Genomic DNA, 14,460 nt, shown 5'->3' on the forward strand with positions numbered 1-14,460 from the left:
GGTTACTGGGGCCGTCCGAAGACACACTTAGACCATGAGGTCCATTGTGATACCCTAAGAATTTGACACCTGTCCCTATAACCACTTGGTATTGGCTACAAAGCCATTGACACGAGCTATGGAAATAGAATCTAGCTCTCTTAATGAATAGAAAAAGTGCGACCCTAAGTAGGATAGTCTATGTCTTGCGAAGGCAGGACACTGTAGCAGAAGGTGTGTTGGTGATTCCTCTTCATCATCCTCCATGCAATGTCTACAATGTAAGGAGGTCCTGATGTTGAGTCTCACGGCATGTCCTCCCAACGGGCAGTGTCCCGTAATAATTCCCACTATCCTGGATAAATTTGCTCGGGATAGATTGATTAATTCCCCCGATCTTTTCTTACTTATTTTTGGCCAAAATTTCCTTGGTTTTTATGCAGTTGGTTACTGTTGACCATCTTCTTTCAAACATTTGGTATGTCCATAATTTTATTCGGTGCCGACAAGAAGCAATTGGTATACCCACACTTTCTTTTTCCAGAAGAATTTGTGCTGTCGTACCATGTCTTGCTAATTCATCTGCTATACAGTTGCCTTGGATGTCCCTATGTCCAGGGACCCAAATAATTCGTATCCGAAAATATTCAGCCATCACCATAAGTGATGTGAGACAATTCAGTACTAACCTCGAGTTGAAGGTCGACGAGTTTAAGGATTTTATAGCTGCCTGGCTGTCAGTAAATATGTTTATAAATTTAACGGAGGAGACATTGTGTTTCAGCCAATCTGAAACTTCCAATATAGCAGATACTTCAGCTTGAAAAACGCTGCAGTGATCCGGTAGCCTGAAACTCATACTGAGATCTAGTTCAGGGCAGTATACTCCTCCTCCTACTTGTCCATCTAACTTTGAGCCGTCTGTAAAGAAGTTAAGGCGATTATCACTCTTTACAGAGTAGTTTTCCCATGTCTCCCTAGAAGGAATAAATAATTCAAGATTTCTGTCCACAATTGTAATTGTAGTACAGTAGTCTGTTATATCCGGAATGAAATCAATTTCTCTGAGGATGGAATCTTGCATCCATCCACAACTGCTTCCAATTCCTAGTTCTCTTATACGTAAAGCTGCCCCAGCTACCTCGCCTTTCGCCGCGATGTCGATAGGTAAGATATTGAAGATAACATTCAGGGCAAGTGACGGCGTTGATTTTAACGCTCCGCTTAATGTCATCAGTGCAGTCCTTTGAACCTTTTCCAATTTCTTGCATAGTGTTGACCTATTCAGAGTATTTCTCCAAAATAACACTCCATACAAGAGAATTGGTTTTACCACCACATTATATATCCATAAAATGGACTTCGGTGAGAGTCCCCATCTTTTGCCTATAGCGCCTCTACAACAGTAAAAGGCAACCATAGCTTTTTGGGTACGTGCAACAACATTTGGTCCCCAATTCAGTTTTCTGTCAATTATAAGACCTAAATATTTGGCTTTATCATTCAGAGTCAGAGTTTGACCTCCTAGGATAGGTAGTGTGAATTCCGGAATTTTATATTTCCTAGAAAAGAGCACTAGTTCTGTTTTGGTTGGATTTATTGATAATATATATTACAATAATATACCCGTATGTTGACTGATAAGTCATATTTTAATTAGGAAAACTAATATAGATTACTCGTTATGATTTCGAGTTAAATTTATTGTGCGCAAACACTACCATGTAACTTCTAATCGGAATATTGGTCATGAGAGTAAGTCTCAGAGTAAGGATATACTTTATTCATATGCAGATCAAAAATAAGATCATATATACTGACCGATGTAGTAATTACAGTAGAGCTTTAGAGTAATTTAGGACATTACTTTATTCAAATATAGAGTAAAAATCAGATATAATTAGAAAACACACAGTTACAGATATGATTACATACTAAAGATAAGTCTCATCATCAACAAACAATATCAGAAGCTTTATCAATATGTCCAATATTTTTGAATACCATTTATACCAATTAAAATAGACTTTTTAAATATAGATTCTATTATGCTTATCACTATTCAAATTGTTTAATACGGTACCTTATATGGAAATATCCGTATAGATGATGTGTTTCGATAATAATGAAAATTGTTTTCTGAGAACTGGAAAATAAAAATATTTATTTGTTGTTTTGAGTTTAATAAAAAGTTGTTGATTAGAGTTACCAAGTGAACTCAATTCATAAACTCAAGCAAATACAATAAAATATTTGAATTCCATATATTGTTTACAAAATCGTACAATAACTGTATTACGAATAGCATATCTATGAAACAAAAATAAAATAAATTAAAATAATGGAATAATATAATAAAAAATACATAATTAACAACAATTTAAGAGAATGAAATAATAGTTCATAGTACCTGCGTTCAAAAGTAATAAAGCATCATCAAAACATTTCTTCACTACCTGTGAGTTTTGTGCAACCAAAAGATAATTTGTCAAAAATATTATTTTTAGATAAACAAGATGCAACAATTCAACAATGTAACAAACAATCAGAAAGGTATATAAATCGGCATATATTACTGGTACTTATCAGTTTCAATTTAGAATTGTAATTTGCAACATCTACTCGTATACAAAGTAGCAGAACATATTTTGGACTACAACCTATTGAATCGTATACTTCAATCTGATATACAATTACATATACAAAATGGCAAGTGGAAAAGCAAGTATTGGATATAGATTGTTCCAACATCGATCGGAATTAAAACAGAAGAAAATACGTCCATTGCGTTTATATCGAACAAAACTCGATTTGACGGATGAGCTTATATCCACAAAATATAAGAATGTACGAGAATGCAGCTTGGATGATCTAAAAGTAATGACACGTGAGATGATATATAAGCAGAAATTATTAAAATGTGTTTTATCGGCTAACAAGAAATCACAAAGGAAAATAATGGGCAAACCTTCAACGAAGAGGACAAATAAATCTAATTGATGAAAATGCAACGTTACTTTCATTACTACCATATACTGATGTAAACATTTAAAGACTGATATCACAATTTTTTTAGACTTCAAAAACGATTGAGTTTAGCTCTTGATTATAAAAAATTAACTAGACATATTTTAACTCTAAGTTATAAAATCAATTTTATTTATTGTAATGTGTAAATAATATTTTTATTGTTGTGTATTATATTTAAGAAAAAATAAAACAAATAACTTAATTTTAACCTTAATTTTTGCGTTTTTATGTAAAATATATATATGCTGTGCTAAAACAGGATATCATAATGAGATAGGATATCACATAGGACAACTTAAAAGGAATATAGTATGTCACAAAAGTTATGTTAACTACGCTTTGTTCAGATGTTAGATGTATTGAAAGTTTTCTTAGGAGTAAAAATTATATGAAGATATTACATATTAAAGAAATTTCTTCTTGAACAAATCACATATCCTTTACTCAGTATGACAGTTAGTCTCGGTGGACATATATTACAATAATATACCCGTATGTTGACTGATAAGTCATATTTTAATTAGGAAAACTAATATAGATTACTCGTTATGATTTCGAGTTAAATTTATTGTGCGCAAACACTACCATGTAACTTCTAATCGGAATATTGGTCATGAGAGTAAGTCTCAGAGTAAGGATATACTTTATTCATATGCAGATCAAAAATAAGATCATATATACTGACCGATGTAGTAATTACAGTAGAGCTTTAGAGTAATTTAGGACATTACTTTATTCAAATATAGAGTAAAAATCAGATATAATTAGAAAACACACAGTTACAGATATGATTACATACTAAAGATAAGTCTCATCATCAACAAACAATATCAGAAGCTTTATCAATATGTCCAATATTTTTGAATACCATTTATACCAATTAAAATAGACTTTTTAAATATAGATTCTATTATGCTTATCACTATTCAAATTGTTTAATACGGTACCTTATATGGAAATATCCGTATAGATGATGTGTTTCGATAATAATGAAAATTGTTTTCTGAGATCTGGACAATAAAAATATTTATTTGTTGTTTTGAGTTTAATAAAAAGTTGTTGATTAGAGTTACCAAGTGAACTCAATTCATAAACTCAAACAAATACAATACAATATTTGAATTCCATATATTGTTTACAAAATCGTACAATAACTGTATTACGAATAGCATTTCTATAAACAAAAATAAAATAAATTAAAATAATGGAATAATATAATAAAAAATATATAAATAACAACAATTTAAGAGAATGAAATAATAGTTCATAGTACCTGCGTTCAAAAGTAATAAAGCATCATCAAAACATTTCTTCACTACCTGTGAGTTTTGTGCAACCAAAAGATAATTTGTCAAAAATATTATTTTTAGATAAACAAGATGCAACAATTCAACAATGTAACAAACAATCAGAAAGGTATATAAATCGGCATATATTACTGGTGCTAATCAGTTTCAATTTAGAATTGTAATTTGCAACATCTACTCGTATACAAAGTAGCAGAACATATTTTGGACTACAACCTATTGAATCGTATACTTCAATCTGATATACAATTACATATACAAAATGGCAAGTGGAAAAGCAAGTATTGGATATAGATTGTTCCAACATCGATCGGAATTAAAACAGAAGAAAATACGTCCATTGCGTTTATATCGAACAAAACTCGATTTGACGGATGAGCTTATATCCACAAAATATAAGAATGTACGAGAATGCAGCTTGGATGATCTAAAAGTAATGACACGTGAGATGATATATAAGCAGAAATTATTAAAATGTGTTTTATCGGCTAACAAGAAATCACAAAGGAAAATAATGGGCAAACCTTCAACGAAGAGGACAAATAAATCTAATTGATGAAAATGCAACGTTACTTTCATTACTACCATATACTGATGTAAACATTTAAAGACTGATATCACAATTTTTTTAGACTTCAAAAACGATTGAGTTTAGCTCTTGATTATAAAAAATTAACTAGACATATTTTAACTCTAAGTTATAAAATCAATTTTATTTATTGTAATGTGTAAATAATATTTTTATTGTTGTGTATTATATTTAAGAAAAAATAAAACAAATAACTTAATTTTAACCTTAATTTTTGCGTTTTTATGTAAAATATATATATGCTGTGCTAAAACAGGATATCATAATGAGATAGGATATCACATAGGACAACTTAAAAGGAATATAGTATGTCACAAAAGTTATGTTAACTACGCTTTGTTCAGATGTTAGATGTATTGAAAGTTTTCTTAGGAGTAAAAATTATATGAAGATATTACATATTAAAGAAATTTCTTCTTGAACAAATCACATATCCTTTACTCAGTATGACAGTTAGTCTCGGTGGAAATATATTACAATAATATACCCGTATGTTGACTGATAAGTCATATTTTAATTAGGAAAACTAATATAGATTACTCGTTATGATTTCGAGTTAAATTTATTGTGCGCAAACACTACCATGTAACTTCTAATCGGAATATTGGTCATGAGAGTAAGTCTCAGAGTAAGGATATACTTTATTCATATGCAGATCAAAAATAAGATCATATATACTGACCGATGTAGTAATTACAGTAGAGCTTTAGAGTAATTTAGGACATTACTTTATTCAAATATAGAGTAAAAATCAGATATAATTAGAAAACACACAGTTACAGATATGATTACATACTAAAGATAAGTCTCATCATCAACAAACAATATCAGAAGCTTTATCAATATGTCCAATATTTTTGAATACCATTTATACCAATTAAAATAGACTTTTTAAATATAGATTCTATTATGCTTATCACTATTCAAATTGTTTAATACGGTACCTTATATGGAAATATCCGTATAGATGATGTGTTTCGATAATAATGAAAATTGTTTTCTGAGATCTGGAAAATAAAAATATTTATTTGTTGTTTTGAGTTTAATAAAAAGTTGTTGATTAGAGTTACCAAGTGAACTCAATTCATAAACTCAAACAAATACAATAAAATATTTGAAATCCATATATTGTTTACAAAATCGTACAATAACTGTATTACGAATAGCATTTCTATGAAACAAAAATAAAATAAATTAAAATAATGGAATAATATAATAAAAAATACATAATTAACAACAATTTAAGAGAATGAAATAATAGTTCATAGTACCTGCGTTCAAAAGTAATAAAGCATCATCAAAACATTTCTTCACTACCTGTGAGTTTTGTGCAACCAAAAGATAATTTGTCAAAAATATTATTTTTAGATAAACAAGATGCAACAATTCAACAATGTAACAAACAATCAGAAAGGTATATAAATCGGCATATATTACTGGTACTTATCAGTTTCAATTTAGAATTGTAATTTGCAACATCTACTCGTATACAAAGTAGCAGAACATATTTTGGACTACAACCTATTGAATCGTATACTTCAATCTGATATACAATTACATATACAAAATGGCAAGTGGAAAAGCAAGTATTGGATATAGATTGTTCCAACATCGATCGGAATTAAAATAGAAGAAAATACGTCCATTGCGTTTATATCGAACAAAACTCGATTTGACGGATGAGCTTATATCCACAAAATATAAGAATGTACGAGAATGCAGCTTGGATGATCTAAAAGTAATGACACGTGAGATGATATATACGCAGAAATTATTAAAATGTGTTTTATCGGCTAACAAGAAATCACAAAGGAAAATAATGGGCAAACCTTCAACTAAGAGGACAAATAAATCTAATTGATGAAAATGCAACGTTACTTTCATTACTACCATATACTGATGTAAACATTTAAAGACTGATATCACAATTTTTTTAGACTTCAAAAACGATTGAGTGTAACTCTTGATTATAAAAAATTAACTAGACATATTTTAACTCTAAGTTATAAAATCAATTGTATTTATTGTAATGTGTAAATAATATTTTTATTGTTGTGTATTATATTTAAGAAAAAATAAAACAAATAACTTAATTTTATCCTTAATTTTTGCGTTTTTATGTAAAATATATATATGCTGTGCTAAAACAGGATATCATAATAAGATAGGATATCACATAGGACAACTTAAAAGAAATATAGTATGTCAAAAAATTTATGTTAACGACGCTTTGTTCAGATGTTAGATGTATTGAAAGTTTTCTTAGGAGTAACAATTATATGAAGATATTACATATTAAAGAAATTTCTTCTTGAACAAATCACATATCCTTTACTCAGTATGACAGTTAGTCTCGGTGGACATATATTACAATAATATACCCGTATGTTGACTGGTAAGTCATATTTTAATTAGGAAAAGTAATATAGATTACTCGTTATGATTTCGAGTTAAATTTATTGTGCGCAAACACTACCATGTAACTTCTAATCGGAATATTGGTCATGAGAGTAAGTCTCAGAGTAAGGATATACTTTATTCATATGCAGATCAAAAATAAGATCATATATACTGACCGATGTAGTAATTACAGTAGAGCTTTAGAGTAATTTAGGACATTACTTTATTCAAATATAGAGTAAAAATCAGATATAATTAGAAAACACACAGTTACAGATATGATTACATACTAAAGATAAGTATACCATTTATACCATTTATAAAATAGACTGTTTAAATATAGATTGTATTATGCTTATCACTGTTCAAATTGTTTAATACGGTACCTTATATGGAAATATTCGTATAGATGATGTGTTTCGATAATAATGAAAATTGTTTTCTGAGATCTGGACAATAAAAATATTTATTTGTTGTTTTGAGTTTAATAAAAAGTTGTTGATTAGAGTTACCAAGTGAACTCAATTCATAAACTCAAACAAATACAATACAATATTTGAATTCCATATATTGTTTACAAAATCGTACAATAACTGTATTACGAATAGCATTTCTATAAACGAAAATAAAATAAATTAAAATAATGGAATAATATAATAAAAAATATATAAATAACAACAATTTAAGAGAATGAAATAATAGTTCATAGTACCTGCATTCAAAAGTAATAAAGCATCATCAAAACATTCCTTCACTACCTGTGAGTTTTGTGCAACCAAAAGATAATTTGTCAAAAATATTATTTTTAGATAAACAAGATGCAACAATTCAACAATGTAACAAACAATCAGAAAGGTATATAAATCGGCATATATTACTGGTACTAATCAGTTTCAATTTAGAATTGTAATTTGCAACATCTACTCGTATACAAAGTAGCAGACCATATTTTGGACTACAACCTATTGAGTCGTATATTTCAATCTGACATACAATTACATATACAAAATGGCAAGTGGAAAAGCAAGTATTGGATATAGATTGTTCCAACATCGATCGGAATTAAAACAGAAGAAAATACGTCCATTGCGTTTATATCGAACAAAACTCGATTTGACGGATGAGCTTATATCCACAAAATATAAGAATGTACGAGAATGCAGCTTGGATGATCTAAAAGTAATGACACGTGAGATGATATATAAGCAGAAATTATTAAAATGTGTTTTATCGGCTAACAAGAAATCACAAAGGAAAATAATGGGCAAACCTTCAACTAAGAGGACAAATAAATCTAATTGATGAAAATGCAACGTTACTTTCATTACTACCATATACTGATGTAAACATTTAAAGACTGATATCACAATTTTTTTAGACTTCAAAAACGATTGAGTTTAACTCTTGATTATAAAAAATTAACTAGACATATTTTAACTCTAAGTTATAAAATCAATTTTATTTATTGTAATGTGTAAATAATATTTTTATTGTTGTGTATTATATTTAAGAAAAAATAAAACAAATAACTTAATTTTAACCTTAATTTTTGCGTTTTTATGTAAAATATATATATGCTGTGCTAAAACAGGATATCATAATGAGATAGGATATCACAGAGTTTTGAAGCCATGCAGTAGAGATGTTCTACAATGCAATGTTCTGAGATTTTACTTTGGAATAATAATACATTATTAGTTTGAAAAATGAATTCATCACTTATTTTCTATTTAGTGTGGCTTTTGGGCTTAGTGGTTTGCCTTCTCTGTTGTAATGTACAGCGAAAAGTCAAATTTTAATGAGAGAACACTCTAATTGCGTTTTAATAACTATTTTAAAAAAATATATCTTAATAATTTATAGAACTTTCTAATCTTAAAAAATGTTAATGTGTATTTTTAATTGTTTTTATATTTATAAATATGAATGTTTGAGAAATACTACATTTCTAATAGATTTTTCTAAATTTGGTTAAGGCTTTAGTTTTGTTAATACTATTGCTTGAAGTAAATGACGATTTTCTTCATAATAATTAATGAATTACTTTATATATATAATAAATCAAGTTAAGCTTTTTATAAAGTTTGAATTGAGCACAGTTTTATTTATATTATTAAATAGATTTTCACAAATTAATAAGAAAATGTTGTTGTATAATAATTAATACAATTCCAAAAAAGCGATGAATAGCTAATACGAAATCAAGTGTTTAATTTAATATATATGTAATTCTGTAAATATCTTCAATATTATTTTCTTTTTATACTAATTTTGTATCCTGAATCCACGGCAGTAATTCATCTACTGGAACTGTTTTAACCTCATCGTTGTGTATTAACCGAACTGTATAAAGTTCACCTTCCTTCACTATATTCTCAACTTTAGCTTCAAAATCCAACTTGTCTTCACACTTGACACGTACTGTATCCCCAACTTCACATTCTGAACAGTTAACCGATGTGGTGACGATAGGCTGTATAGTGGGTGCATTGCACCACTGCTCACGACGGGCGGCATCTCCACGTGAATCTAAGAGCTGATGGAACTTAACTATGTGCTCTGTTAATAATCCACAGACTTCGACTACGCAAACTTCTGTTTGTGGATTACTAGAGGTTACTCTAACTTCATAGTCCTTTGAATTCTCAAAAATTACTCGAAAGAAGTCGCCTGCTGCTGGTGGCCTGTGCTTATTACCCTAAGAATTCAAAGAATTATTTAAATAAAACTATGAATAAATATATCAATTCTTATATATTTTTTATTAATCTGTAGTATATACTATATATATTATTATAGTATATATATGCTCAAATATAAATATACTTATACTCAAATTTTAATATATATACTTAGAGTGTATACCTGTCTTATTTAAAAAGTTATTTCACAATAAATGAAATAAATCATGTTTTAAAAACTGCTTTTAAAAGCTTTAGTATTACATTTAACATTTCTTAATATACCATTAGAGTTACAATTACAATGAATTATCATTAAGTGTTTACATACTAAGCGGCGGTTTTTAAGCTCAGAGAGGTTGACAAAACAGACTATAACTCGCGTTACAAATTTTAATTCGATATTTTGACAATCGATTAAAGTTATTGTCAATTACAAAAGTTGTAATTTTATAGTTATAAAATTATGGAAAAGTACCCGGGTACTATGGCTACATGAGTTAATAAACTGTATTTACGTTCTGTATTATGTTTTTATTTATTAATTATGTATTTGTAAAAATGAAAACCATCGTTCTTAAAAGACATAAGCATATATTTCTACATACCTTCTTTAGAAACGTCCTCCCCTGTTTATTTTGCAAATAATTACGTCTACGCATTTCAAACGAGTCAATAGCCTTCGCTACCAGAAAAATGGCAATAAAAGTTAAAATATTTTTAAAATTAATGTCGTTTGTGTTGATAACTTAATTTGGTTAATCACACAATTTAAGCTGTAATTAATATTTTTTAAAGAAATGTGTACATAATAAATAGTGATGATGGTACGGAGAACCATTCGTAGGAAGATAAAAATCAGTAGGAAAGCAACGCAAAATTTTCAGGTGATCATAGGAGATAAATTAATATCTGTATTTCCCAGCATGTATTTTAATTATAAAGAAATTATAAATTATAAAAGTAAATGAAATCCTGAAGAAATAAAATACGTGTTTCTGCATACCGTAGACTAAAGATATTGTACCAATCTTTTGCATCTGGGTTAAAATTGTGATTCTAAAATAAATTGCTTTAGCGTCGGGAATAAAATCCAATGAAGGATTAAGATTTTGCAAGATATGCACGTAACATTATTAATCTGACACTATAAAAGTGATGTCGAAAGAATTATTTTTGAAAATTGTTATCCGTCTTTATAAAAATATGTCATAAAATGAATAAGCCAACAAAAGATTGCAAGTTATTAACACGTTAAAGACCGCATGCCCCACCGGTGGGTCACTCTGTAACAACATTACCGGCCCGCTTGCTCACGGGTGGGCACACGACATATTTTACCTGGGGATCGCTTGTACACCTGTTTGCATGATTTAAATTTAATTTATGTACAGTATTCTATTCGCCGGTTCATCGGTGAAATACTGCATATAGCGGACTTACTTATTTCGCCATAACCTTATTTCAAAACGATTTTTTTTAATCAAATCAATATAGGTAATTAACAATAAAAAAAAAATGCCGTCCCTATGTGTGAAATAAAATTTTTCAATACGGTCTTCTACGTGTTAAGATTAAAGAATATATTGTTGTTCTTATAACATATATTTCCAGCAATAATGGAATTCAATACCTTTAACATAGTTTTATATCATCAGATAAAGTTTAATCGAATTGTCAGAACACTGGGGTACTCTTATAATTCCAAGATTGAGATAGAATCGAAAACAAAATGCAAAAAGGGATAAAGCAGATATCAGCGAAAAAAATATAAATTATATGGAGTATTAAACAACCGTATGGATAAGCCGGCGTTAAAAGATGAAATTTTAATATTGCAAAAAACCCTTCCCTTCCCTACAAATTTTACGTGAAAAGTATCAATGATGTCAAATATAATCACAGCAATTCTTACATTATCATCTGGCGGGTGTATTTGTTGTTATTTTTATTGGGTGTGATTATTTAAGGATGTTATTTTTTATGTAGGTATTTGTGATTTGAACGTTGGGCATATCAAAAACCAATGCTCAAAACACGTGATTTCACTAAAAATTCGTTGTCCAATAGTGGTGCTCCAGAAGGATTAGAATGATTTATTTACGAAATGTGTGACCAACAAGACTGTCGCGTAAAAAAAGATAAAACTCTGAACAGTTAATGAAGTTGGTTTCAAATAATGATTACTTATATATCTCTATGTAATTTACAAATCCTAAAGAAATATTGCGAATTATTATTAATTAAATTTTTATATTAGTTACCTCCTTGCATTTATTCTTTAACTTTTTCCTTACCGTTTTTTAATAATTTAGAAGCACTGTCGATTATATTTTAAAAAAACAGTTCTAGTTTGCGATATTTAATCATAAACACTACAATTCACCGTTTTAAAAACTTTTACTCTTGACTGTAGAAAGCAAAATAATATAAAATAAAAATGAAAAGAAATCATTGACATAAAACACAAAAAAATAGAGTTGCCATACTAATCATATTCTTTAAACATGTTATAGCATGTATGTTTCATGAGCTATTCGGAGTAACTTTGAGTAACACTGTGTGTACGCAAATGCGTTCCACTAGCAAATTTTCGAGTAAGTAAGAGCATCTGAGAGAGCTTAACATCTCTGTTGAAATTTGAAAATGCTACACAGACTTTACTCGTACGTTTTATTTTAAGTAAAATTTATTTTGATGAGTGAATCAGCTGTTTTGGTTTGAATTTACTGGTGTTCTCACCAGATTTTACATGAAGCTATTCCATGAAAATCTGTTTAAAGAAAGTAATTTGGCACTTTATTTGTGTTACGCTCTCAGTTTGTATTTTACGTGAGTTTTACTACGAGTAGCTCGTGGAACAGACCTAATGTGTACGATAATTTATGTTGACGTAATCGTAGTGTGGCAACATTTAAGCCAATTGAATTTTTGTTGTTTAAAAAACTAAGATCTTAAAAAAAAAATTATATCAGCTGATATCAAAAACTTTTACATGGCATGGTTTTGTGTGTAAACTGTTTGGTGCTGATCGGATTGAATTTGTGTTATTTTACCATATTTCCAGCTGTCTCATTTAGACAGTTTTGCCTACTAAGTTCGTTTATGAGAATAATTTATCATACAAAGAGGTTTCATATAGCTTGTTATGAATAAATAAACTGATTTAAGGCGAAAAATGCAATATACAATCCTTAAAAATAAATTTCCCACTAAAATTTACTAAAATTTGAAATATTTATCATATGTTTTACGTATAAAATATAAACAAACAAGGGATTTCACGTGTATAAATCAGCTTATGCCAATGGAAATGACAAAATCTTAATTTTGTTATCATAAGTAGTTTTAGCTGCAGTGGAAACATATTATGTTGTTTTCCGCTGTGTATAGTATCGTATATTAAATCACTTCTTCATTTATTGTGGTGTTTATATTTTGTACATTAGATACATTTTATGCTAATGTTAATAATATTTTATATATAACGCATAATATATTTAAATTTTTTCTGAGTTAGCACCTTACGGAACACATCTGAACACTCTTCTTCAGATTTGTAACTATTGGAAAGAAGTTTACTAGAGTTAGTTTTAAGATATATATTCCAATAATAAACTAATTAAAATTTAAAACTAGGAATTTATAATAAAAAATAATATATAAAAACAATATTTTATATAATTTGTTTTAGTTCATCTTACGTCATTTTTAGCATTTCATGTTTAAGCATTTGGTTTAGATACATAGATTTAGATTGGTATAGATTTCTTTCTTGATAATTAATCGTTTAAGTTTAAAGTGCAATGATTGCGTTTTTGCGTTTTTCCGTTCAAAATTAAATTAGAGAATTTAATGCTATCATTTATAATAGATAGAGAGAAGAGAAAATAATAGCGTCATAAGGAAAGTTTCCTTTACGTTTCCAGTGTGCGTAATGTTGCCTGATTAAAAAAATATAAATAAACAAAAAAGTAAATAATAATTTTTTTATTTTGTAATTGAACTCTTTGATATATAAAGTTGCTTTACTTATAATAAGACTCTTGGATCACATATTCTTTTTAGTATTAATGATGCCAAAGCATAAAGTATATATCAAAACTTAATATTTTTACATGTTTGGGCTGCATACATTCTGCATATATAGATGCAAGTGTATATTTTAAATTATTAGTTAACTTTTATATATAAAAAAGGAATACACATAAAATATAATATATATATGCTCATTTACAGGGACCTTAAAGTAGTATTCCAAAGCGTATACAACGTTTACAAACTATTAAAATAAAAAACTTTTCGGTTCTAGTTTGTTGCCTAAAACCGAGATATTTGTAATAAAGTAGGTAATTTACCTTAACAAAACATTAAACAATTTGATGTTTGCAGAAAACCAGCAAATTTATTTCCTAACCATTGAAACCTGAAGTATTCGTTAAGGCATGCACCAAAGGAGTAACAAAACAGTGTA

General features: G+C 28.5%; 2 protein-coding genes across 5 annotated transcripts in view; both read right to left on the reverse strand.

The window, feature by feature from the left end:
• The window catches only part of LOC119676605, a 2,493-nt gene extending 865 nt beyond the window's left edge, over window positions 1–1,628 (reverse strand). The window contains exons 1-2 of the mRNA XM_038087850.1: window positions 1,606–1,628; window positions 509–1,541 (exon numbers count right to left, since the gene is read on the reverse strand). Coding sequence (XP_037943778.1) covers window positions 509–1,541; window positions 1,606–1,628 — 1,056 coding nt within the window. The remainder of the gene's footprint in view (window positions 1–508; window positions 1,542–1,605) is intronic.
• A 7,781-nt stretch (window positions 1,629–9,409) lies between these two features.
• LOC119686364 lies at window positions 9,410–12,391 on the reverse strand. 4 transcript variants are annotated; one of them, XM_038100938.1, is made up of 3 exons: window positions 12,284–12,391; window positions 10,595–10,666; window positions 9,410–10,003 (listed from the first exon to the last, which is right to left on the reverse strand). In XM_038100938.1, the coding sequence occupies exons 2-3, from the start codon at window positions 10,646–10,648 to the stop codon at window positions 9,566–9,568; spliced, it is 492 nt and encodes a 163-aa protein (XP_037956866.1). In that variant the 5' UTR covers window positions 10,649–10,666; window positions 12,284–12,391; the 3' UTR covers window positions 9,410–9,565. The 4 variants fall into 4 exon arrangements, with proteins under 4 accessions (XP_037956866.1, XP_037956865.1, XP_037956864.1 ...); XM_038100937.1 differs by having other exon boundaries at window positions 10,595–10,671; XM_038100936.1 differs by having other exon boundaries at window positions 12,251–12,391.
• Window positions 12,392–14,460: the final 2,069 nt, after the last annotated feature.

This window comes from Teleopsis dalmanni, chromosome 2, assembly GCF_002237135.1.
Source record: "Teleopsis dalmanni isolate 2A chromosome 2, ASM223713v2, whole genome shotgun sequence".
NCBI lineage: Eukaryota > Metazoa > Arthropoda > Insecta > Diptera > Diopsidae > Teleopsis > Teleopsis dalmanni.

What these genes read in the sequence shown, in the direction of transcription:
- LOC119686364 (XM_038100935.1), bottom strand. An exon ending in GGAGGACGTTTCTAAAGAAG is followed by an intron (nt 10,004 to 10,594) that starts GTATGTAGAAAT and finishes TTGAATTCTTAG; the next exon opens with GGTAATAAGCACAGGCCACC.